The 27107-nt window shown below is 38.5% G+C and overlaps 2 protein-coding genes across 2 annotated transcripts; one reads left to right on the forward strand and one right to left on the reverse strand.

Moving 5' to 3' along the window:
- Window positions 1-7: 7 nt before the first annotated feature.
- Window positions 8-15332, forward strand: LOC133859209 (uncharacterized). The gene is made up of 9 exons (XM_062294532.1): window positions 8-273; window positions 1912-2533; window positions 2758-2839; window positions 3040-3115; window positions 7288-7368; window positions 11021-11157; window positions 11846-12098; window positions 13881-13944; window positions 14601-15332. The coding sequence occupies exons 2-9, from the start codon at window positions 1969-1971 to the stop codon at window positions 15218-15220; spliced, it is 1878 nt and encodes a 625-aa protein (XP_062150516.1). The 5' UTR covers window positions 8-273; window positions 1912-1968; the 3' UTR covers window positions 15221-15332.
- An 880-nt stretch (window positions 15333-16212) lies between these two features.
- LOC133859208 (protein CROWDED NUCLEI 1) lies at window positions 16213-26693 on the reverse strand. The gene is made up of 8 exons (XM_062294531.1): window positions 26021-26693; window positions 21743-21952; window positions 20738-20991; window positions 20324-20594; window positions 20160-20243; window positions 17475-19597; window positions 17023-17191; window positions 16213-16834 (listed from the first exon to the last, which is right to left on the reverse strand). The coding sequence occupies exons 1-8, from the start codon at window positions 26258-26260 to the stop codon at window positions 16571-16573; spliced, it is 3615 nt and encodes a 1204-aa protein (XP_062150515.1). The 5' UTR covers window positions 26261-26693; the 3' UTR covers window positions 16213-16570.
- Window positions 26694-27107: the final 414 nt, after the last annotated feature.

Below are 27107 nucleotides of genomic sequence, written 5' to 3' on the forward strand. Positions count from 1 at the left end.
CTTCCCAATCACCCAAACGAATCCCGCCAAAGCGTACGGCCTAGTAAAAGTCCACGATTTCCTCTTCAAAGGTCATGACTCATGAGCTTCGACGGCGAGAGAAAAGAGAGAGACTACCCTGTTCCTTGATGCACCCAATCATCTCTCTTTCAGAAGCTAAATGACATGCCTTCTTGCTATGACTCAAATCTCTGAGCATAGATCCGATCCATTGCATACCGTTGATTCTGCTTGTGGTCTCCTCTCAGTTGGATACAGATTTACTCGCTCAAGGTAAACCCACTCACTCAAAAACCCTAACTGTTTTTTGCCGTTTGGTTGCTGAGAAACCCCGGGAAAATTTACAAGGAGTTCGGTTCATCATGTTGTGTTTTCTTTTTTGGGAATGAAGGGAGTACAGTTGAGGATTCTTTTCCCAAGCTATAGGTTAGAGTTATCCGGTTTCGTGTTTTCGTTTATTTTCTTTTCCCTGCCTTTTCTCGGCAACCAAGCGGAGGATTATCGGTTTACCTGTTTCTTTGTTTATTCAATTAGTTCACTATTAATTGTCATTGCTATAAAACAAAAATAAATGACATTCCAAAAATATATATATATATATATATATATATATATTAATAATAAAAACCTTGTTTTGGTAGGTTTTCGACTTTATTTTTGAGGCATTGGGATATACTAATTACGTTCTGTTACTTATAAAATAATAATAATAATAATAATAAAATAGTAGTTACGTTCTGTTATAGAAACAGACTTTAAACGTTTGGACTAAAATTTGAAGAAAGTTTCGACTACTATATGAGCTAGATGTGTTATGTGTGAATTTGATGAGAGGATGGGACATGAAAGAGGAGGAATGTGTAATCGTATGCTTGTATAATTATGCTTCCTCATAGTGCTTGTGTTATTAAAAAATTGTTCTTGCAGGCATGGCTGTTTGTATTGAATCTGTTTCTTGTAAAAAAACTCTATTTTGTGCACCATAAGTTACACCACTATATTTACTTATGGCTTGTTGCTAAGAGGAAAATGGGGTATCACTTATGGCTGCATAAAGTAGACCTTCTTTTAACGTGATGCTGAACACTGATGTTCATTTGAATGGTTTTTTGTTTGGGTGTTGTTAGTAATTATAAAATATGTAATATTGCATTAAAAGATGATGAAGTCCTCCAGGGTGTTTAGTAATTGCTAGGTCCATCATAGCTGCCCAATGTTAATGATATTATCATATCGTTACGGAAAATAAGGACATTTTTGCTGTTGACATCTATCTCAAATGGCACCTGCTCCCCCATAAGAATGGGGTGGAGGGTGACACCAAGTGTTCAAGACCAACAAGATGCATGTGTAAATTACCAATAAAAAAACAATTAAGGACATTTTCTCCTCAACTTGATTTAATACTAACTACTTTTGTGATTGGCAACATAATTGTGTTTCATCATTCAGCCTTGCAATTTTCCCAATCTGGTGTTTTGATGATTTTAGCAATGGAATGTACTTATTTCTGGTGCAAAAAAAAAAAAAAAAAAAAGGATTGAATCATCTGCATTTATGATATCTTTGAGCTACCAGAGCTAGAATTCTCTAATGTGTTGTATACTTTATTTACTCCATATATTAGTTTTTTTTTTTAATTGTTTTATTGTGAATGTGAACTTGCAGCTCATGCTTGTACATTGTTCCATTGATTCTGATTAAACAAAAAAGAAAAAGATCGATGATTTGTCTAATAAATACATGCAGCACATGCATGCATACATGCGCGTGTGACTTTTGTTGTTGATGTAATTTTCTTCATTAGCATGTCTTCTTCAAGGGTGATATCATACTTGGTTTTGTGGTTCACTGATAATTATTCATCTTTTATTTTTTTTGATAAGTCTGATAATTATTCATCTTATGCAGAATACCTTCTTCAATTTGCTTATTGGACCCACAACAATAAAAGTTTCTTCATTAAGTATGGAAACTGAGGATTTGAGTGGCCTACCCACATCTGGTGATTATGCCTATGTAAGTGAGAGCAATAAACTTCATAATTCTAATGATGGGCCAACTGATCATCAACCTATTAATTCTGAGCATAAAGAAGACAAACTATATAGCGAGAATCTTTTGCATGCGGGTGATTCAGATATGGAAATTGAAGATATCATTAGCCTTCCTGCTTCTATTGATTCTGGCTGTGGTATTGAGGACAACGGAATTTGTACTTCGAATCACAGGCCTATTGAGTCTGATTCTCAACCTGGTAACTCTGTGGAGAGAGAAATCAAGCTTAACAGTGAGAACCTTGGTGACAATGATGGTAACATATGCAGTGAAAAATGCCATTTCGTACAAGAAGGAAACCTTGATAAAAATGTTGTTGACAAGCCATCTATCATGCAAGTGAGTGTTGAATTGACTGAAACTGTTACAATTGCTGAGAAGTTGAACAGCCTTAACTCTAAAGTGCATGCTGAGAATGGTTGCCTTGCTGTTCAAGATGAAAGTCTCATTGGAAGCCACAAGATGGATGGGAATTGTATCCTTGTTTCACATTTGATTTGCCAAGTTTTTTTTTTCTTCTACATTCTTTGGTCCTGTATTGATTAAGAATTTGAGAAATAAAACATCAAATTTTATAAGTGCAATAATTCTATAAAAGAATAATAGCACTCATATCTTTTATGCCCATGGGATTTGGCTTCTATGTCTAATTTGTGATGTCAACCTTGAATCTTTGTTCTCCATAATTCAAGATGCCAGCTATATCAGGTGTTAAGAGACCCCGGATGACACTTGATGAACAGCAGTCCTCAGTGCATATCATGTATAACTGCATAACAAGGTTGGTTAGAAGTAATCATCTGCGCAGAACAGAGTAAACTATTTTTCCTTGCTATCAAGTATATTGTATATATAAAACAACTAGACAAGAGCACACCAAAAAGAAGAAGAAAAAAGGTCCTTTAGAACAACTAATATTGCAAACCACATTTTAAGTGTATATCTAAGGAAGTTGTGGTAAACTCTGATTTGTTTTTCCAGAGCTAGTAGACTGAAGCTTGAGGAACTATTACAGCAGTGGTCACAGTGGCATGCTCAACATGGTTCTTCGTCCCAAGTAATGATCACTCTTCTCTAAAGGCTTCAAATTTTGGTTTCTGATTTATTTTGTTATCCATATAGTATTCTTTTCTCCACTAGTTGAAAATTGATATCTTATCCTGAGTGCCTGAGTGGTGCATGTCTTTTGACGTAGCGGAAGACTAAGGTAACTAATCAAAGAGTAGCGTCTTTGATTCTACAAGGAGAAGCGTATTCGTCTTCTACCCAAAAAGATAAAACAAGCCTGCAGGCTAAAAGAAAGATAACACGTTGTAAAGTATTTGAGAGAGAATTCTTTGATTTGATAGTATTCAATTGATTTTTACATAATAAGCAAGTCTATTTATAAAAGAGAAATACTTGTAGAGAAAGTAATCCTAATCCTAATAGTAATAGTAAACCTATTCCTAAAAAGGAAAATATTACAAAATAAATAAAAGTAAACCTATTCGTAGTAGCAATAGTAAATATAATCCTAGTAAAGAAAAGAAATAAATAAAGCAAATCTAGTCCTAGTAAGTAAAGGAAATAAAATCTTAATTCTAAATAATAAAATAAAATAACATCCTGGCTTGACGATCAAGTCATGCGAACAGGTAAACTTCTAATCAAACGTTGCTGCTCCAATATTATTTTTGACATTTTTTCTATTTTCGTTTTTAACGAAAATATTAAGTAAATTCCGTCCTACATCATCTTTACTCCTTTCATTCTGCAAATGAACTGGAAGGACCTTTGTTAGTGAATAATATATTGTCATTGTTTATTTATCTCAGACAAAAAAAAAAAAAATCCTATGGAGTTCTATAATTGAATTGCACAGAATATGTTGGCAGCCTTATTTTTTTAAATCATTTAAAGTTTTAAACTGCATATTTTTTTATCCTCAAAGTTTGAAAAGAAGGTTTTATTCATTGTCATTAGAATGATAGTTTTACATCACCTTGGTGTACACAAACACTTGATGTACACCAAGGTGATGTAGAAATAACACATCTCTTGTCATTGTCATAGACTACTGTAACTGAGGACAGCTCTAGCATTGCCTGCTGAGCTGGAGATAATGAAGTATACATGTTTTACTCAGCCTGGAGGCTTATTTTCAGTTACAAAAAGTTGCAGTAGCTTCTAGGTCAGCAATGATTTCTCAGTGTGTTTCTTTTCATCTAATAAACGATTTGGTCCCTTTCCAATATTGCAGCACTGGACAGGCTACGGTGTGTAATACTGGCTACAGAAGAATTACATTTTAATGGATCATTTCCACTGAAATAATGGCTACATGCTTCTAGTGAAAAAAACTCTATTTTTATTTGAACTTCTTGCCTTGATTTTGGTTCAAGTGGACGGTTACAGGTTGAGAGAGCAAGGACTTGGATTTTCCTTACATCATTGAGATTAATAGCATCTTAAGTGAGCTGTGGGTTAGGTGGGAGGCTGGCTGTCAAGTCTTTGCTGAGGTCCACCATATTAGAAGCAGTGATTTTGGCAGGAAACCAAATTGGAGGTGGTGGACAAGTTTGCAAGAATATGGTGAAAATAGATTTGATGAGTTAGGGGTGGACCATTGCTTCTTATCATCCTGGGTCACATCCAAGTTCATATGGATTAACATATGTTCATGTGAATGAAGGATTTCTCTATAAATTGTTGATGAGCTTCATAGATGTGCATTGCATGAGGATGCCAATATTGAGTATTTTAAGCTGTTCCTTGTCACTCTTCACACACCATCTTAGGCTTGAGCGTTATAAGAGTCAGTATGTCATTGGATTTCCCAAATATTTAGGGGGAAGGAGCAAATTTAGGCTATAGGTGAGCTTTATAGCAGTAGCCGATTTAGGGGTTGTGCTGGGAGTACCTTTGGGATCCCTCTCATCATTCGATTATATTTTGGAGTTTTAGATGAATATGGCCAATCTGGATATGGCTAATGTATCTAAAGGCTGAAAGTATCTCTGCTTAAATTAAGTTTGATTGAGACAATATGTTGATTCCCTAAATACTGGAGGTTGGACCTGTTGGCTCTTATGAACACAAGTTTCATACTCAAATAGCTTTATGAATTTTGAGAGGGGAATAAATTTGGATGTTGTGGCCAAAAAATTTCATGTGCGCTGCTGTGTTTTTAGTTTCTTTTTTCTTTAGTGGGGTCCCATGGAGCAGTGGCTTCAGAAGTATTATAAAAGTTAATTTATGTGGTGTTAGGGAATAACTGCTATATTTTATTCTGGCCAGATTGTCAGTGTGAATCAACCTTTGTGTGCTCCTTTATATTATTTGTTCCACGGTTCTGTCTTTTGAAGCTGTTTCAGGATTGAAGATAAATCTGGCTAAATCTGTTATGGTTCCTGTGGGTGATGTGGATAATATGGACGGTTTGGCTAGCATCTTGGGCTGTGGAGTTTCCTCTCTTCCTATAAAGTATCTTGGTCTTCCGTTGGGAGCTCCTTTCAAGGCTAAGTCTTGTTGGGATGAAGTTGTAGGTAAGATTGAGAGGCGGCTGGCTAGCTGGAAGCGGTTGTATCTGTCGAAGGGGGGCAGGGTTATCCTTATAAAGAGTACTCTATCCAACCTTCCTACGTATTTCCTCTCTCTTTTCCCTATTCCATCCAGTGTTGCTAGTCGTATTGAGAAGTTGCATCGAGATTTCTTGTGGGGTGGCATGGGCGATGAATTCAAATATCACTTGATTAGTTGGTCCAAGGTTTGTTATCCTATATCCGAAGGTGGTTTGGGCATCCGGAACTTGAGGATTTTCAATAAGGCGCTTTTAGGGAAGTGGTTGTGGCGTTAAGCTTATGAGAGAGAGGCTTTGTGGAAATCTGTGGTGGATGCAAAGTATGGTTCTACTAGGGCTGGTTGGTGTTCCTTAGACCCCCCTGGGTCTCACGGTGTGGGGATTTGGAAGTACATTAGGAAGGGGTGGAGCTTGTTTTGTAGCTATACCAGACTTATCTTGGGTAATGGGTCCAGGATCCGTTTTTGGGATGATGTATGGTGTGGGGAGATGTCCCTCAAGGAAGCTTTTCCAGTTCTGTATGAAATAGCTTATGTCAAGGATACTCTGGTGGCAGACCACTTGGTAGTGGTAAGTGGATCCTATCAGTGGGATGTCAGATTTTTTCGAGACGTACACGACTGGGAGGTGGACGTCATGGCTTCCTTTTTCTCCTTACTGTATTCCTCCAAGGTTGCTCAAGATGGGGGAGACCGGCTCTGGTGGTCCCTTACAAAGGGTCTTTTGATGTTAGTTCTTTCTATAAGGATCTTACTTGCAAAGATGCTATTTTATTTCCCTGGAAAAGCATTTGGCGGACCAAGGCTCCATTGAAAGTGGCCTTCTTTGCTTGGACGGCAGTGCTAGGGAAAATCCTCACCTTGGACAATCTCAGAAAGAAGCGTGTCATTGTGATTGATATATGTTGCATGTGTAAAATGACCGGGGAGACTGTGGATCACCTTCTTATTCATTGCGAAGTTGCACGCGCTCTTTGGTATGTCATCCTCAGTCGCTTCGGTCTGTCTTGGGTGATGCCTTTTTCGGGTGATAGACTTATTTGCCTATTGGTGGCCGGGGGGACGCTCCCGAAGCGCGGTCGTGTGGAAAATGGTTCCTTGTTGTCTTATGTGGTGCGTGTGGACGGAACGCAACGATAGACAGTTTGAGGACAAAGAAAGAACCATAGAGGAGCTCATTTCCTTTTTTATTCATTCTTTGTACTCCTGGACGGCTGCGTTTCTCGCACCTCTAGGGATTAGTTATAACGATTTCCTTGTATTGCTTTCTTCTTCTGCTTAATTGTCTCTCTTGTATAACCCCTGTATACTTGATTGCGCTTTGCGTTTTTTTAATAAAATTCTCTTACTTATCAAAAAAAAGTTGTCTATTTTGATTGGTCAGCTTGAGTACAATTCTGTGCTTTTTGAGGTTTAGGTTTTGGACTTTTCCTCTGGAGTTGGGTCATTCTTTACTATTGAACTATTATTTGTTCATTGTGGTGAGGTGTGTTTCAGATCTTATCTAGTCGCGGAACACTTTCTCATTTATCTATTGTGGAAAACCCATTTGGATGCTTTGTATGCTTTGTATATACGCAATCAATGTGTTTTCTTTTTGCTTTTTCTTGTTGCTGTAACAAGTTCTGAACTTTGATTAAAGCTAGCCTGAATTATGTATCTGTTCAGGATCCAAATGAAGTGTTTGAATCTGGTGAAGAAACATTCTTTCCTGCTCTACATGTTGGCATGGAGAATAAATCTGCTGTGGTGAGTTTCCTGTTTATTTTTCTGATCCTGCATAGATCCAGATTGTTTCAAAAGTTTTCATTATACATTTTGTGTGAGTGAACGTTTTGCTTTTTGGTGGGCACTGTTGAAGTTGGTTTTCGACCTGGGAGTGCATATTTTCACTGATGTCAATGCCTATTTTGTTAATCTGTTCCTCAATATATAAACAATGAGTTGACTAAAATGAACTTCCTTAGTTATTCATATGTCATTTTTTGTAATAGTAATTTGTTTTGAAAAGTTTGCTAACTTCAATGGAATACACTGCTTTATAGCGACTACATGAAATCTTTGTTAAAACAGATCATCACATGAATTACTACCATTGTCTGGAAATAAATTTCTTGGAAGATAATGCATGTCCCTTTGACTTATTATTTACGAGCCAAAAGTATCTCTGAGTGCCTCCATGTTGACAGGATGAACTTGCACGTGTTTAATTGTGTTCTCTGGGCCCTGAAGCCTAAAAGTATTTTCTGCCATAGAAAAACCTGGTACAACTCTCTAGGTTTTTAAATCAAATTCCAATGTTATCAAGCTGGTGGCATGCATCTAAGAAAGAGAGTTGAAGGGAATTAGATAAGAAAATAAAATGTGATATGTATGCAGATGTGCTTTTAGTATCGTATGCAACGGGGATACTGCCATGAATCTTAATGTCTGCCTTGGGAACTTAAAAGTGTGTGATTGTGCCAAAATCGTCCGATACTCTCAGACCCAAGATTTAGGCTATCACATGAATGGTGGTCATGCATGTTGGACCTGCAAGGGGCCCATGTTTATGTGAAAGCTCAAAGCAATTATCTAGGAGTACTGGATAGTTTCTCATGACTATCTTTGAATTGTACTCTATTTCCCGTAATTAATTTCCCAAAACAAAGCTAACCTTATGCTTCAAAGTGCTTGACATGGAAAGAATGCCATCTAAGGACTGTATGGTATGGTCATCTAATTGTGAAGGATGTCATTAAGCGAACTCCGGCGAGGGGTTTTCTCAACTCGAATCCGGCAAGGCTAGTTTCGCCTAAAGTGTCGGTCGTGTCGCCGTCGACCCTAGCAGTTAAGGAAGATGAGGTGGTAAGGACTCCCTCTCATTTGGGTCGTTGCGTCTCTCCATCAACTGATAAGGGTGAGGACCTTAGGTTGAACTGTCTAGTCGAGTCTCAGAAGTGGCCAGTTGGTTTTAGTCCGTTTGGGGAGGTTGTTGTGTGGGATCAGGGCACTGAGGTTTGGGATGGGGAGGATGGAGTATCCCCTTTCCCTTTGGGTGTTTATCCGCCTGATGAAGAGGATGAGGCTCCGCTTTTGGCTATCCTGAATGCCAGCGGTAGCGAAGAGGAGTTTCATCGAGAATCTATGGTTGCACGTCAAAAGACTAAAGATAGGAGAGAGATGTTGAATTTGAAAACTCCATCAATTATGGAGATGATTATGCAACCTCCCAGCGTCGGAAAGGCAAGGCTCACATGATGTAGTGTTGAGTGCCTCGTGGGTCTTAGGTCTTTTGTGTTTTTAGGGTCTCACGGGTTTGTTGGGTCTCTTTCTTTTTGGGCTGGTTTGGTTGCTCCCTTGTATACTACCTGTGTACTTATGAGCGTCTTTACGCTTTTTTAATAAAATTTATTACTTATAAAAAAAAATTGGTGTCATCTAAGGACTGTATGGTATTGTCTCCATTAAAACATCATCCAAGCCAGTATATGTCTTTATAAACATCGCAGCCTATATACTAATTGATGTATTTGTGAATAATGTGAAGTTCTCGTCTTCCCCTAGGAATAAACCATGCCAATCCTAGAAGACTTCTTTTCAAGCGTCGCAATTTATGTACTTGTTAAATCACCAGTTATTCGAAAAGCTTAAGTTGATAGGAAGGGGATGGGTGGAAAAGCAAAAGTTTGCCTTTTTTTTTTTAAAGAAAAAGAAAGAAAGAAAAGAAAATGGTAGGCTAGAACAAAAGCATGGGCCCAAAAAAAAAAAAAAAAATTGCTTTTGAAGATGTCATTCCTTTTCTTGTGCCTAGGGAGGGAAAAGTAATGACATAAGTTTTGAGGACCGTGAGAGGATTTTGGAGGAGATGAAGTCTTTATTTTTCAACACATTGTATCTTTGGACAACTGCTTTTGTTTCTCCTTTGGTCATTAGTTATCATGGTTTTCTTGTTCTCTCTCCTACTAGTTAGATAGATTCTCTTGTATATTCCTATATACTTGAGAGCGCCTTATGCTTTTAATAATATCTTAATTACTTATGAAAGAAATAAATAAAGGAACACAATTGTTGGCTTTACCATAGCAGTGTTGCAACAAGGGTACAAGGGTCGATTAGGCGTTTGGAGAAGAGTCTCAACCGAAACACAAAGCGCGGCTTCTAGTGGTGCTGACTGATGAAGACCACAATTTGGGCAATGCGGACTGTGGATTGCCAAAGAAACACAGCCACCCACAATTTGAAACAAAATCATTGGATGACTAGGTTGTCCTTATCGAAGAGGAGAGCCTCGGTAAGGCTAAAGCAAGTGATTCCATTTTTTATTGTCGAAAAACAGAACTATGACAATTCCTTAGGACCAACTCCTACACTCTGATACTATGTTAAAATACCACTTATCCTAAAAGCTTAAGCTGATAAGAAACTGAATTTAATCATTTAATTAATATTATAACACTTCTCCTCACATGTGGGATCAAACTCTCCTTCAATAAGTGAGGGCCAACACGTGGAATATTTAATTGAAATGGGGGGTGAACAATGAAAACAGTTTGAACTTAAGACATTTGCTCAGATACCTTGTTAAATCACTAGTCGTCCCAAAAGCTTAAGTTGATAGGAATGAATGAATTTAATCATTTAATTTATAATTTAACAATACTAATTGATGTACTTGTGAATAATGTGAAGTTCTTGTCTTCCCATAGGAATTAAATATGCTGATCCTAGAAGACTTCTTTGTAATATTTTCAGGTTGAAAGGATTTTATATTTTAGAAGTGATCTTTAGTTGTCTTAATTGTATATTTTCTTCAGAACAAGCCTGTTATTGTTAGCGACTCAATTTTATGAATAGGACACGACGCAATGTTTGCATTCCAACTTCAGGGGTAATTATTGGTGATATTAGACACATTAGCTGGGCTCTTTGATATATGTGTTATGTACAGCACAAATTTTAGGGTAATAGATGCCTATAACTGTTGATTTCATACTATTTTGTAGTTTCTGCAGCTATGCTTAAATATGCTTCCTGCTTTTATCTTTGAGAGAGTTCAGGCTTGTGACTAATGATTAATTATAATATCTTATCCATCTCATCATATTGTTAAATGCTTTGGCATTTATTAGAACTTCATGTATTTCTTGGATAAATAGCTTCATGGCTATTAGAATGCAAAATCTTTGTTTAATTTGGTGGGTCTGTGTTCCTTAACCATCCTCAGGCTGTTGTGGTTGTATCACTATGGGGACATACTGGTTGCCTGATGCTCTTAATATTGTACTATAGTGGGGATGCCGTTCTGTTAGCTAGTATGTGCCTAAGGCATTTCTCCCAAGTTGCATGGTTGTCACGGCATCAGACCATAGTGTTGTTTGTGACCTTTTATTGCAAAATGTAAATGATGTTTAACTTGCAGTCTTTCTGGATGGACAACCAAACAAGGAAGCAGCAGAACCAGGAGTTCATTCCTTTGGATAGTAACTCTGTGCCTCTTTATGATCGTGGTTATGCATTAGGTTTGACTTCAGCTGAAGGTTCAAGCAATGTGGAGGGGTAAGCCCTCTTTACTTTTTGTATAATCTATAGACGAAACCTTATATTGGTCTGATCAGCTTAGTTCAAGATAATTGGAAATGTGAGGGTCTGTTTTGACTAGCTGACAGCAAGCTTATTTGTTATATATTGTGAGGATGCTTGGAAGATTAGCATTAAGTTCAATGAGATTCACGGTCTTCCAGGGATAGAGCATAGGTTGCAACAAATTTTACTTGGAGATGTCTGATGTTAAGAATTACTGTCCGATGGGGCTATGCAATATCTACATCATCACAAAAATTGCAAACTCTTTTACTTATATTTTGTTAATATAAATAATTTTGTGTTCCTAATCTATGTTATAGATTTAGGTCGTAGTATTGCATCTTTCCTTATAATGGAGGCATTTCTGCATTCATGTATAACAATTAGTTCATCTACTACCATATTTTGGTGAGAGCCTTTTTCTTTTTGTTGTCACATTTGACTCCTTGATCTCTTTGGAAGAATTCTTTTGTGGACGAGTAAATCTTATGAGCCTATTCTGCTAGCAAAATTCCCATATATCTGCCATTGCTTTGGTCTTATCCTACTTTATCTATTTTGTGTCCAGTGGAACTGTGTACTTTTTTCATGTTTGACATGTATATGATAGTTGTTTTGCTAGATTAGCTTATGATGTTTTCCTTTCTTTTGAAAATTGTAGAGGCTTGGGGATAATATATGACGCGAGTCGCTGTTTCAATTGTGGCTCTTATAATCATTCTCTGAAAGAATGTCCAAAGCCTCGTGACAATGTTGCCGTCAATAATGCTCGCAAACAGCAAAAGTCCAAACGCAATCAAAATACTGGTTCACGCAATCCAACTCGATATTATCAAAATACTCCAGGTGGAAAGTACGATGGTTTGAAGCCGGGTGCTCTTGATGCTGAAACACGGCAACTTTTGGGCCTCGGGGTATGTTTCTTCTGATGAAAGCCTATTTATTCTTTTTAGTGGTGTTTCATGTTGGGATTAAGTATTTCAAGCAAAATCACTGCCGAATTCATTTTACCGAGTTCCTATTGGTTGGTTTGGTTACCTAGGAAGATGGCATGTATAAGGTACTTGCATTCTCATGTCCTGAAATAAGTAAAATAGACATGCGAAGAGAACATCCAAGTAGCCAGATCTAAGTTATTGGGACATAAGCTAACTTGAATCAAATCTAACTTAAGCTAACTTGAATCAAATCTAACTTCCAAGAAAAGTTTTACTTTGTTAATTTAGTCTTTTTACTGAGGGTCATCCCTACCCATGAACAGAGCTTTCGAATTCCAAAAATCCCAGTTTACTTCATTATCAACACCAGTGCGTCCTCAATTTAGCAGGTATAAATATTCGATGCAACGAATGCAACTCTTGCATTGACTCATATTGAACTTGGTCGTCCAACCATATTTGATGCACTACTGTTACAACTACAATGCTCACAACTAATAAACAAATTTGATTAATACAAAAAATCTCTTTTATAAAGCTTGAAAAATGAAATAAAAAGAAAATGCAGAGTTTTCCATGTTCCAATTATTTAATATTATAAATGATTCTTCATCATCCTCACCACCACCCCACTACCTTTAAGCAAATTGTACATAAATCATGTAATTATTCTTCTTACCTTCCATTTTTTTTTTTTTATAAGTTTTTTTTTGATAAGTAATAAGTAGGTCTTATTAAAAGCGTAAGGCGCCCCTCAATACACCGGCAGTATACAAGAGAACGCACCTAGCTAGAAAGTGAAAAACGAACAAGAAATTCCTCAAAAGTAAACGAGAAAACGAAATATTATAAAAAAGCGCAAAAGGCGCAGCCCAGTTACATAGGAAGTGTACAAGAGATGCACTGAGCTAGAAATGGAAAATAGGCCAAGAACATCATGAATTAGGATAATCTAAAGCAGCTGCCCAATTGAAAAGAATATTGAAGAAGAAAGACTATCTCCACTAATGTCTTATTGCGGTCTTCAAAACTTCTTGCATTTCTCTTCCTTCAAAGACATCACAAAAGGCGAAACAGAACAATCTTCCACACTGCTGCACTCTGAGAATTGCCACTCAACCCTCTTCAACAAGCGAAAAGGTTTACTACTCGACTAGGCATAACCCAATTTACATTTCATATATAAATGGACTTCAGTTTAGCTGAAGAAAATGGCACCGTGGAGAGCTGAAAGGTGAATAGAAATTCACATAGCCTAACCCAAGTGACAAAGGCTTAAGGCTTTCTTCTTGTCATTATATTTTTAAACAACCTCCCTTAACATGGCTTGAATCCTTATTACGTTTTAAGAACATCAGTTACTTGTGATGGACCTGAGTCAGTTTTGTTTTGCACTTTCAGTCTCATTTTTCTTCTATTAATTTTGTTCCTGAATACAGTGTCTGCTTCTTATTCCGTATGGAATATGCTTTTGGGCTTACATGCTCAAGTATACTCTTCGTGAATCTTGCAATATGGACCTAAGTCCGTTATGTCAGACCTATGTTTTTAGGTTCTATGCTAGTACTTCTCCTTTTTAAGGTTGAAGTTGCTTAAAGATGTTGCCATATGATCGCTTTTTCTATATTTTTCTTATAATGGAGATGTTGAAGTTGTCAATTATACTTGCTGGAGATAGTTTGTAAAGATGAAACTACGGACGTTATTGTTGAGTTTGGCATCTTTTTCTGGGATTTTAAAGTTTTTCATTTTATGCAGGAGCTTGATCCACCCCCTTGGCTTAACAGAATGCGAGAAATTGGATACCCCCCTGGATATTTAGGTATTTGATTATATCTTGTGTACTTTTGGTATTGTCAGTTTTCACTTGGTTTCAAAGTTTCATCAATTAGATTCTGAAATACCCATAATGCCAGGAAAGTAAAATCTGGTACTTTGTAAATTGAACTTGGGTTTCGTTTATCCCATAACACTTGGAGGTTCGTTCTTTTCAATCACCTATCCCTTCATTCCTGCTTCACTTACTTGATATGTTCAATCAGCCTAGCAGAAAAAGGAGTAATCAGTGATCTACTATCATTGTAGGCTGAAGACTAGCTCATACAAATTGATTATTATTGTTGACCATTGCCGAGACTGTTATGTCTTTTTTTTTAAAAATCACTTGATGAATATTCCCACTCTCATCCATAGGAGGCAATCTAGTATTTATTTGAGGAAATTCTAGGCCATAATTATGTAGGATATGGGAGAGAATTCCTACAGAGATTATTCATCTCATGCCTCATGATGTTTGGGGGTCGTAACCATTGAACATGTTCTCGAATTTTGAACTATAGGCTCATGAACCTAGTGTAATTTTTGTGGATTGTCATTCTTTTATTTGTTCTACTTGTGACTTGCACTTTTCACTTTTTATTTTTCACTTTGTATTTTCATTTTCCCACTCTCATAACATGTATACTGGCATTTTTTTAGATCAAGATGATGACAATCAGCCATCAGGGATTACAATATTTGCCGATGAGGAAATTAAGGAAGAACAAGAGGATGGTGAAATTATTGAAACAGACTATCCTGAACCACGGAAGAAAATGTCAGTCGGATTTCCTGGAGTAAATGCGCCTATTCCAGAAAAAGCAGACGGAAGACTTTGGGCGGCTGGGCCTTCAAGTTTAGAACTTTCCAGAAACAGGTTGCATTCGAGATCGAACCATTATTCAGAACCTGTCAGCAGAGGGCATCATCGCGAGCAAAGGCGGTCCAGGGATTTCACAGATGATGGGCCTCCTGGCGTTGAACCAGGATTTAGCCCTTCTATCTCTAGTTACCCTCCGAGGTATGTTGGTTATGATTCTAGTTACGATTATCACAGCCCAACAAGTAATATTCCGAGGTCAAGAAGCCCTAGTTTTGGAAGTTCCCTGCCAGACAGGAGTAGAAGAAGCCCATTGTTTGATGAAGGTCCCTTAAACTATGATCCACTTAGGGATTATGGCTCAAGCAGGTATGAACATTGGATTGATGAAAGCAGGAATGACAATAGCCGGGGTTTTTCATCTCATAGTGACAGGCATTACCATCGAAGTAGGAGGTAAATGATGCGATTGTTGAACTCGTGAACATGTTTTTTCTTGACTAATATCAGGGAAACCGTGTACAAAATTTAGATGGGTATTTGTTGATCTTAGATTGTTTTCTTACCATGTAGTATGTGACTCTCCATTTGTTATACATGCCCTCTTATTTTTATTTGAAATAGAATTTTCTAGGAACACATGATTAAAATGTAAAAATGGATAGGTTGGTTCCGACTGGGTTAGACGGATCTGGTAAACTGCACGGTCAAGATCAACACATTGATCCGATCTTTGTCAAGTTGTCCGTTTATTTCGGACGGATTCAAGTGGACCATTTTTGTTTATTTCTTTCTCTTTTTCTCACTAGCAATGTGCAAAAAAATTTGCCAACATTTGAACTCACTGACGTTGTGATTGTAGAACATTCCACAGCTGTAAACTATGCGACTGGTTTAACGACAGTTTATAAGGAATATCGATACTATAAATTGAATATCAACGACTTGTCCATGGATATATTCGTCTAGACTTTAAAAGAGTTTCGGCCACGGTTGCTTCTTCATTTTGGGGGGTGCATGCTGGCAAGTCTCTCACACTCGTCGGTGAACTGCTTGGATCGCCTTCTTCATCCACTTGTAGGTGCGAACTGCGAAGGAATCCAAAATGACCAACACTGGATGGATGAGAGCCGTGGAGCTCTACAAAACGACCGTCTTGTTGGAGGAATGACAGGTTAAAAGACAATCTTCCCTTTATTGCTATTATAATATATATATTCACATAAAACACATGCAAAAGTTACTTATTTCTCAAGGCAGGAGGCAGCAGTGCCCTCCGCAACTTCAGTACGACAGGCGGCTCAAAATTCATTACATGTACTCAATTTACCTTCTGAGCTTCCCTCAACCCTCAGCATTCACTGCACTACACACATATCACGAGTAAATTTAACTCAAGACCATAACAACCAAAGAGAGCCACAGGATTCAAACAATCATTCCAGAACCCAAAAAAAAAAAAAAAAAAGGTTATTTGATACAAACAATTGGAAAGAGTGTAAAGTTGAGAGTCCAGTGTTAAAAAATATGCACTGGGTTACCACTACATCAAAATATCTAGGATTTTCATTAAAAAATAGAAACACCACCACCCAACACCCCCCCCCCCCCCCCCTCCAAAAGCCTAAATCCTAAAAAGAAAGGGGAGAGAAAAACTCATTCCCCAACTTGAATACTTCCGAGCTTCTAACTACATTTGAATTGTTGATACACACTGCTACACATCAGGAAACTCCTAAAAGCATATCTAAAGAAGTACATGCAGTCAAGATCCATCCAAAGCCACTTTATGGCACTGGATCCAGCATTATTATGTTGTAAGGAAAGTCCAGAGCTTCTTTCCAATCGAGACTTCACCAGGATGTTCAGACTCTTCATCCTCATCGTCATCCCCATCCATGACATCAACCCCGACGTCATCTTCACCATGGGATTCACTTCTGTACTCATCTCCATCAACATACACCACTGCCACTTCCGGTGTTCCATTCACCTCTTCACTCATGGCTGTGTTCTCTACAGTTTTTTTTGTTGGATCAACATCGCCAACCTTCGTGTCTGCAATCCTCTCACACTGTCACACAAGGCACAGATGTTGACACAGAAAAAATCAGTTCAGAAACTCTTAAGAGCCCTCAGCAACTGGACAACAAAACTTAAAACAAAAAACAAAAGCAAGACCACACATGTTCATGCAGACACAGCATTCCAACAAATCTAAAGAGATTTAGAGGAAAACCGAATTCTTTATAATACCCTTACCCGCACAAAGTGACTGCTTCCGCCATTCTCACTAGCAGCTCCAATTGAAAGTGCAGGAGTAGTTTTGGAGTAAAGAATTTCCTCCTCTGTTGCTCTAACACCATCAGTCTCTTCCTTATTTTCTTTGCTAAGGCCGGATGTGGCTCTAGCAGCTGTGACAGTAACTCCACTGAAAACCATAATTGCAATGACAAGAATTAGTTGCCTGACATGCTTCTGAAAAGTTAACAGACAATGTCAAGCAATGAAGTTTCGCTTCAGTAGACACTATACAGTAGTCTAAAAACAATTTACTAATTTACACCACCTTCAACCACAGAGAGGAGTAAACCTCTCCATTGGAATAGCGAGTGTATATGCAAAGCATGGAGAGATAAGGACCCCCCCCCCCACCCTTTCTTTTAAGTATGTTGTTATCACATTACTGATAGTCATATGGATATAGAACTTACGTTTTGGGTCTCCGGAGATTATATCGCCTTTCACCTGGAATTTGCACAGCTGGAGAAATTTTCTGTCGCCTTTTCCTGCGCTGGGCACCCACAACACTATCAGAACGCCCTTCACTATCATCGCCATCATGCTCATTCTCCATGATTTGAGATGTCTGAGCACGATTCCGCTTACGTACATTTTTTGGTAGTCCCTCATCTGCTATACTAGAATCACCACGACTTTCGGCATTATTATAAGAATCCTCGGCATTCCCATTCGGAAAATCACTATCATTTGCTTCTAAAGCTTCCCCAAGTATAGCCTTAGCATCATCGACAACTGCTTTCACAGAGCGTGTTCTATGCAACCTAGGCCCCCGCCTCCCTCTTTTGCGAGGTTTGTGCCGACCACCATTCAAATCAGATGGCTGTGAATCTTCTGCAACTTCTTGCACCTTACTATTGATGTTGCTTTGATCATCAGCTGATGGATCTTGGCTGGCTTCTACCTCTCTGATGCTGTTGTCAGATTGGATCCTCTGGACATCAAAAGAACCAGCTGCAGCACCAAGAGATAGCTCTGCATCATTTTCAGTGCTAGCTATCCTCTTGGATGGTTCTTCCATATCAACATTCTGGCAAGACAAAGGTGCCTCCTCCTCCAAATTTTGAACAACAGCAGACTCAATCTTTTTACTTGGCGAGAAATTAAAAATCTTGGAGGTGCATTTGCGTAGCCAAGATACAGTTCCACCAGAAACAGGAGATCTTGAGCTGACTACAACTGGAGATACCTCACTGTTTGGCCTCTCAGAAGCAGCCACATTTCCATCACCACCCTCCAAATGAATATTAACCAGTCTTGGCAGAGGAGGAACCTCTGCATTCTCAATTTCAGCTAAAGATTCTAAATCAGAGAGCACAAACTCAGAGATGATTTGACCACAGTTCTCACAACTCCCGAGTTTTTCAACAAATGAAATGAAGCGTTGTCTCTCCTTAATAAATTGTTCGCGCTGGTCTTTCAACTTCCTGCTAAGGTCAGCAAGCTCATCAATGTCTTTACGCATTTCTACTTGGTGCTTCTCAAGATGCTTTCTGTTTTCATCGGCTTCTTGTCTTTCTTTTTCTATTTTAACTCTCTGAAGTTTTATTCCTTCCATTTCTCTCCTAGCTACTTCTCTCAAGTAATTAATATTGTCTAATTCTCTCTCTCTTTCTTCCTGAAATAATTTCTCCCTCTCACGCAAGTCTTTTTCCTTGTCCTCCAGCTGATTCTGCATATCAGTCTCGAGTTGTATTTTCCGCAGCTCAAGATCATGAAGCATTTGGCTTCTCTCACTTTCATCTTTTTCAGCAATAGCTAACTTCTCGTGCTCCATTTGAGCTGCAAAAGATTCTTTGGCCAATTTAAGATCTTCCAGCTCCCTCTGTATATATTCCTGAGTCGCCAACTTCTCATTCTTTAGTCTTTCTTCTTCAGAGTGTGTCATTTTTTCTACTTCTTCCTTCCGTTCAGTCACTTTTTTCAGCTCTTTCTCAATCTCAGTTCTTTTCTCATCAAGCTCGTCCCACTCTCTCTCAAAAGTCTCCTTTTGCAGCTTTAAATCTTCAGCTTCATTCAGAAGCAGTTCTTTCTGAAGCCTGTAGTTGTCTATTTCCTGTTTTAATTCTGACTGCAAGCGAACATATTCTGACCTCTCTTCTTCACTTACTTTAAGCCGATCCTGCTCCTCACGTATCTTCAATAGCTGTTCATCATTGTCAGCCCTTGTTTTCTCGACTTCAGCCTTAAGACTAAGCAAATCCTCTTTATCAGCAAGAATTTGTTTCCTCTCACCCTCCAAATTCTTCTCTTCCGATCTGATGGACTTCTCCCTTTCCTTCAGATCTTTCAATTTTGATTCATGGACCTTCTCTTTCTCCCCAAGTTTCTCCCATTTCTTTTCTAACGCCTGCTCTCTTTTCGCAACTTTCTGCTCTAAGTGATTAACTTCAGCTTCCCTCTTCTCCACTTCAACCACCTTGCTTTTTAACTCATCATCTAGGGATTCTCTCTTTTGATTGATTTCCAACTCAAATTCACGCTTCTTTGCTTCCAGAATGGCATTGTGTTCATCAAGAAGCTTCTGAATCTCAGCCTGTGGATGTTTCACAAAACATAAGAAAAAGAGGGGCGGAAAATCAGAAGCACAACTTTAAATGATAGCTAACGATGTTCCACTCTACCAATTGCCCGATGCTGCTTTTAAGTTTTTCCTTTGTAAGTGCAAAAACAGAAAGCAAAATCCGAGGAAAAGAAGAATGAGATCTACACCAAATAGGGAAAACGGGAACAACAGAACAAATACGTCCAGAATAAGAAAATGGAAAAAAAAAAAATTGAACACCCCGGTCCCCCCTAAAAAAACCAAAAAAGATAATACAAAGGGAAATCTGAAAAAATCTAGAATTGCAGCAGCCTCCTAGACAGAAAAATCTAGAGCTGCTGGACGAGTTTCACTCCAAAATTGCTGATTATAAAGGTGCCAAAACACACTAGATGGAGTACACAAATGACAAGACACATACCAACAAGATGACCGATGCAGGTTAGCATTGACTTTGATTGGTCAGAAAACCAACATAATACAAAATCACTAAATTTGAGATATGTTTCACAAAGAATCTTCTAATAAAAAAGAGCAAGGTGCAAGAACTTACACTTTCTCTAGCGTTGAGCTTTTCTTCTAATGCAATCAACTCCTGCTCTTTAATCTCGAAGTTTTTTCTCATGGCATCAAATTCCTGCATCCAGAGAAAACTGATAAATTAAGACATAAATCAATTACAGATTTAGTAACCACTCAGCATGGAGAAATACGTGCCTTCTCTTTTAAAGTTAAATTTGAAAGCCTGCTGCTTATATCATCTTCCTTCCTTGTCAAACTAATGTTAGTTGCATCAATCTTCTTCTGTGCCTCTTCAAGGTCCTTTTCTTTCTGCTTGAAAATCCTATCATTCTCGTTTCCCCTCTCCTCTCTTTGGTTAAGAATTCTTTGACCCTTGGATAGCCTCTCTTCTCCCTCTTGCAATTTTCTTTCCCATTCCCGCAAGTCCTCTCTTTGCTTAGACAAAGTAGAGTCATAAGCATCTCGGCTGCAAGAATGGAAAAACTTAATTAAATGAGAAACAAAATTTGAATTATGTCATATTACTCCAAGTAATTTACTGCAAAAACATCAGGACCAGATACATTTCGAGCATATGGGTAGAGCAAGGGTCAAAAGTACTAAGCATACTCAGAAATAAAGGATATGCGGTCCCTTCGAAGTGCAGCTTCTCGAGCCTCTAAGTCCTGTGATTTTCTGTCAATTTCTGAACTCTTTCTGCTCATCTCAGCAAGCTTGGCATCAGCAGCACGCAATTTTGCCTCTACCTCCAAAGATTTCTCTTCAATGCTAGTGACTAAAGCAGTTGCTTCAGCCAGCTTAGAATCAGCAGTAAACTTGATTTCTGCATTTTCTGAACGCATTTCACGCAAAGCCTTCTCAAGCTGCAACCAAACATTCGCCAAACATTAGTAAATATCACCTGTATTCTGTTTTCTAAACAATAAAGTTTGATAACATCACGACCAATAGCCGACAAGCATAATACTTAGCATTCCCCTTTTAAAATATATATATATATATATATATATATATATATATATTGGGTTCATGACAATATCTTTTTATTTCCAAGAGAAAAAATAAATAAATAAATTCAGAGAACCAGAGAACCGTCTTTAGCATAAAACTTGCTGCTAAAAGATGATCTCAATAAATGAAAAATCAGTTATTCATGTTTCTACTCATCAAAAAAAAGTTATTCATAATTCTACAGATAAACCATGACGCCAAAACCAAACAGATAAGGCTTACTATTCACATAATAACAGCAACTTAGAAGATAACAGTTATCCTTAAAATCATCACTGACCTTCAAGCTGTGTGAGGTCCCTTCATTTCTTTTATATTTATTTTTTAAACGTTTTATGTGCGAGAGAGAGAGAGAGAGAGAGAGAGAGAGAGAGAGAGAGAGAAGAATAAGGGTAGAATACCCTTATAAAGAGCTGAAAAAACATTTGAGAATTGAATTTTTTTTTTCCTTTTAAAAGAAGGACGTTGATGGGTGGTAATCTTAACTGAAAATTGGATAGACATATATGCCATCCCTAAAATATATCTACTTCTTTTAGTTAGTTAGTGATGACAAGTGCAATAGGTGATGTAGTATGGATACAGCAAGAAACAGGAACATACATCAAGCACACACTCCTTCTCAACACCCAGGGCCTTTCTCAAATTCTCCTCTCTCTTCTCAACTTCAGATATTGCAAGTGAGTGAGCAGTTTGTTCTTGTTTAAGGGCATCTTTTGCTTCTGCTACTGCCTGCCTAAGTTCTTCATACGTCGAAGTCCACTCCTTTTTCTCAATCAAAAGAAGCCCCATATTGTACTGATAGTCAAAAAGCTGGCCAAACATCAAAAAATCAGATAAGTGCAACACATTACATATATTATAATAAATGAAGAGTGGAAGACAGTATAAGTATCAGATTACAGAATAAAACAATGAAAAACAACAGTAAATGGCTTCAAAACCAGACCCTAAATGAATAATGGCACAAATAAATATACCCCCAAAAAAATGAGCAGAAAGATCAATCCAAAAGGATGCTTAGGAGAGGAAAAAAAAAGGTAAATCTAGAAGAGTACCTAGGAAAGAAGAAAGAACAAAGGTAGACCAAAAAGGCAAAGAGCTGGCTAAACGCTGCCCATAAGCTAAGAAATGGATAACAGGAAAGGGGAAGGGTATTTGATAATGTACACGAATTGCTGAAAACACGCGTAAGCTTTATCCCAATTAAATTAGTGTTGGCTCTAGGATTCTCATAAACTAATTGGCATCAACTACAAATTTTCAAATAAACTGTTGATGATGCAGTAAATATATTTGAGATTGTACCTTAAAACGTCAATGTTTTATGTGAGAGAAAAACCAGGAGGCCTGAGAAAATGGGGGAAACAATTGGAAAAAAATCTCATTTGGTTCAAAGCATCTCTTGACTGCCTAGTACCTAGGTACCTTAATTTACCAAGCATTCATGCATCCAGTTAAATAAAATCCATCAATCTTTATATGAGAAGTATCATGGTACTAGTTCAAAGGATAGATACAAAAGCTCTTTTCTTTTCTTTTTTCCTTTTTTCTTTTTGATAAGTAAACACAATTTATTAAAAAGCGCAACCCAAGTACACGGGAAGTATACAAAAGAAACGCCTAGCTAGCAAAAGAAAAACATGAAAGCTAGAAATCTTTAAGTCAATGGCAGTTGTCTAGTGATAAAGAGTCTTCAAAACTCTGATTATTTCTCTCCTTTCAAAAGACACCACATAAGGCAAGAAAGAACCATCTTCCATATAACAACATTCTGAATCCTACCAAAATACCATTTCCAGCAAGCAAAAGGATCTACCACTAGACTAGGCAAAACCCACGCCAACCCTACAAGGCTTCAATGGAATTCCATAGGGCTATAGCCATCTCACAATGTAGTAAGAGTCGGTCCATTGACTCCCAATTCTACTTACACATACAACACCAATCAACCACAATGACATGCCGCTTACTAAGATTATCCATGATTAAACTTGAAATAACTTCTAAGATTATCCACATGTTCTTGAACTTGAAATACCTTCTACCTCCATGAAGACCTCCGCAATCAAGAAAGATGGGGAAATGTTCCGAACACAATCCAGGCAATCTCTTATGGGTCAAGATAGGAACCCGAGCTTCCAACTTGGGGGAAATAAGAAATCTATCAATTCTTGACCAAGAGGGAGGATATCTATTATTTGACTACATAAAAGACCCTCCTCCTACAAGAGGAATATCCAAAAGCCCTTGCTCAAAAATGAAGTCTGAGAATTCCACCATATTTGGACTAATGCAGGTATCACCCGATCTCTCACTAGGGGTGGAACCAGAAATCCCGATGCACGGGGCAAAATTATGAAAAAAAAATAATTGTTGTTGCCGGGGGGGGGGGGGGGGGGGGGGGGTTGGGGAATAATTAAATTTTGGGGATTTACCTTTAAAAAAATTAGATTTGAAGGAAATCTTTTAAATTTTGCGGGGCCCCAAAGGCATACTTGGGTCCGCCCTGAAAGCGAGAATCATTGAAATCAATGCACCAAGGCAAGTTCCACTAGCTAATCAAACCAGTCAATTCATCCCATAACAACCATTTGATGTAGTCAATGAGAAACCTCTTCTATTTTAATTTAGTTTTATTTCATATTAGGAGTTGAGTGTATTTCGGTAATTTCATATTTTTGGATACAGGTTCTACAATAGGACCATTTATTATGTTTTTGGGATTTTTTCTTTTTTTATAAATAAGCAAAGAAGTTTATAAAAAGCGTAAAGGCGTCCCTAAGCATACAAGAAGCATACAAAAAGGACATTAAAACAGGGGGAAAAAAAAAAAACCAACATAACGAACCCCACAAAACCCAGAGGATATTACATGACAGCAGGGGCCCTCTTGCCTTGCCCCAGCTAGAACCAAAACCCCTGCATCATAATTAATCATGCACTCTAAGTTCTTCACTCCAAGACTCCTTTTAAACTTAGAAGTTGAAACTGGAGCCTCTTGACGCTGTTCCGCATCAACTTGAGCCATAAAGTCTAAAAAGCCCTTCACATTCCCCTCGTGGGAGACCCCTAGAGTTTGAAAACATAAACTAAGATCAATCGCCTCCCCGGGAGGACCACCAATCTCTTCAAAACCAGCTCCCCTCGAAGATTCACCCACCTCTGAGAAAGACAACAGAGGAGGGCACCCAAGCATAGACTGGACCGAAGAGAGAGAATAGCCACCCACTTCTAACGAAGGAAGGACAGCGCCGATTTGGAGAAGGAAGCCACGCCGAATAAGATGCTGACAGACCTCGTCTCGAAAAGGCGCAGGTGTAGACACTACCCCATCCCTCGCTGGTGCTGACAAGAGCTTGGCAACAGCCCCAAATAACAGCATAGAAGGAGCCATGGGAACATTGAAAGCCTCTAAAGTCTCGGCAAGCAGATGCTCACCCAATCTGCCAACCCTATGCTTCCGGAAGTATCTAAGCACCAACTTGGATTCCAACTGATAAATAGGCGCTCCAGACTCCGGCATCAAAGTGAGAGAATAACACAGCCTATGTTTTTGGGATTTTATTTGTGGGTTCTATCAACTATTTAGTTTGGACTAATTACTCAAAGGCCATTAGGTTCAAGCCATATTAGGGTTGGGCTTAGTTTTCTGAAAAAAACTAATGAACGCTTTCAATTCAATACAGAACAAGCTTTAAGAGAATTTTTCTGTTTGAACAATTATACTCTTGAAGTTTGTGGGACGCAATCCTTTTCTAAGGTGGATACCAAGGAAACCCAAGGTATAATGCTTAGGAAAACAAAGTTTGATGCCTAAGTTATCTATTCTTCTTCTTCTCTTTATGATAACTGTATTTTTTTATTTTTCACAATCAACATTATTCCACAATTTGTTTGCAACTTTCCTTGAATGCTAATTCTCAGCTTCAATGCTTTCCTTTTTGCAGAGTGCAGCATTATCAATTCCCAATCATCTCAGAGGCAACCAACATTGATGAATGCAACAACACCAAAAACTACAGTAACTTTAATGACTTTGGGAGAATAGTGGATCATGAGCCCAAATCCTCAGTGGCCCAGATTATGAACAGGTTTTTTTTTGTCTAAAAAACATATAGAAATCTGTGATGATAGCATGTTTAGGACCCATGATACGCCAAATGAAGACAATGCACAAACAGAAGAAATAAAGTTAAGCGGTAACATGCTGCCACCTAAACATGTACGACCAAGGATACCCTTATTGTCACAAAACCTATACATATTGCTTAAACAGAAGTTCCATGGAAAGACATAACTCCTATGACTTTCATCCAGATATATAGAACATCACCTCAAAAATACAACAATCTTCTGTTCAATCCTAATAGCATGTTTCACCAAAATTAAGAATGTAAAGGCAAAGAGCAAAACCCATGATCAGAGAAAAACAAAGTAACAAAAAAAAATTTGGCCGCCATAATGCCCTCAAATTAAAGCGCAACGTTTCTTGAATTGCCCGATCTACATTGCAAACAACTACCACACCAATAAATCATAGTCACACTGCTAAGAACAGTGTACCAACATTCCAACCACATAAAGAAGTTTCACTTTTTTACTCAAATTACCAACCAACTCTAACTCCCAGTTAAAAAGAGTCCAAGAAAACTCGTGAAAGGTGCAAAAAAAAGCGAATTCAAACGCTTTTCTTCATCCCAACTGACAGAAAGTCGACAGCAACAAAAATCCATTATAAAAAATAAATAAATAAATAAAAAATAATAATAACAAAAACACTGAAAGCAACAACACCAAGTAACCCAAATACCAAAACAATCTAACACACCCAATACTCACAAAAATTCAAGCACGATACACCAAATATAACCCACAAACCTCGTTTTGAAGCCTCGAAAAATTCTCGGCCAGAGATTCCGTGTCCCCGCCCGCCTCCACCAAGACATTGTTCCCACCATTTTCCGCTCCCAAACCGGAATTCGGAGTCGCCACTACGCTCTTTCCCTTCCCGTCGGCGCCGGAGCCCGGGTTCCGACCCGACCCGACCCCGATCTTCTGGGCCCCGCTTCTGGGCGTGAGCGACCAGCCCGGCCACACATTCTTCTGCGGCGTGAACATCACGAAACTTTCCACAATTGTCCCTCAGCAAAGCCCGGAATTACAGATCCCCAATTCAACTTCATAAGCACACAAAAACCCCCACCTGAATCAGTCCCCTAACGTCTCCGAAACGAAACGCTAGCTTCTTCAAAATCCCTAATTTTTCAAGTCTTCAATACCACGTCGCTCGGAAATGAACTCTTTCTTTCTCTAACTTACCGACTCTCTATCTCTCTCTCTCTACTTGAGTAATTTATCTATGCGCTGTTCCTACCAACAGAGCACCCTAGTGGCGGACGTGAACGGAGTTCCCAAATTCCGGCGAATAGGAGATTTGAAATCCGATAACGTCTCGAAACGAAGCACTTTTTTCTCTCTCTTTTCCGAGAGCTACTTTTGTGTGAGAGTGCGAGCCTCTCTCTCTCTCTCTCTCTCTCTCTCTCTCTATGCTCCCTGCGTGCATCCCTCACTTTCTTTCTTTCTTTATTTTATTTATGGGGCCCGACAGTAATTCTGTTTTCCCAATTACGTAATTACCCTTGGATTTGGTATACTGTGCATGCTTTTTAGTAGGGTATTCCTGGGATTTGGATGCGTGGCTTTTGGATTTGGAACGTGGGTGATTCGGGTCTGCTCATTGGGATGACGAAACGGCCCACGGTTGGTAAAGCCGGCCCCGGTGTAGGGAGTCAGTAAATCGGGGGTATGAGAAGGGGCGGTTTGGTAATTGGGTGAGATGTCATGCTTCGGAGAATATACCGGTATGGAAATGCCACGGTGTCTAGTAGCTGTTAACTTGGGAAGTAGGGGATTGGGGGGGTCTTGAAGAAGATAAGCATCTTTTTTTTCCCCACGTGGCTTCTTT

The sequence above is a fragment of the Alnus glutinosa genome, chromosome 2 (genome assembly GCF_958979055.1).
Source record: "Alnus glutinosa chromosome 2, dhAlnGlut1.1, whole genome shotgun sequence".
In the NCBI taxonomy this organism is placed as follows: domain Eukaryota; kingdom Viridiplantae; phylum Streptophyta; class Magnoliopsida; order Fagales; family Betulaceae; genus Alnus; species Alnus glutinosa.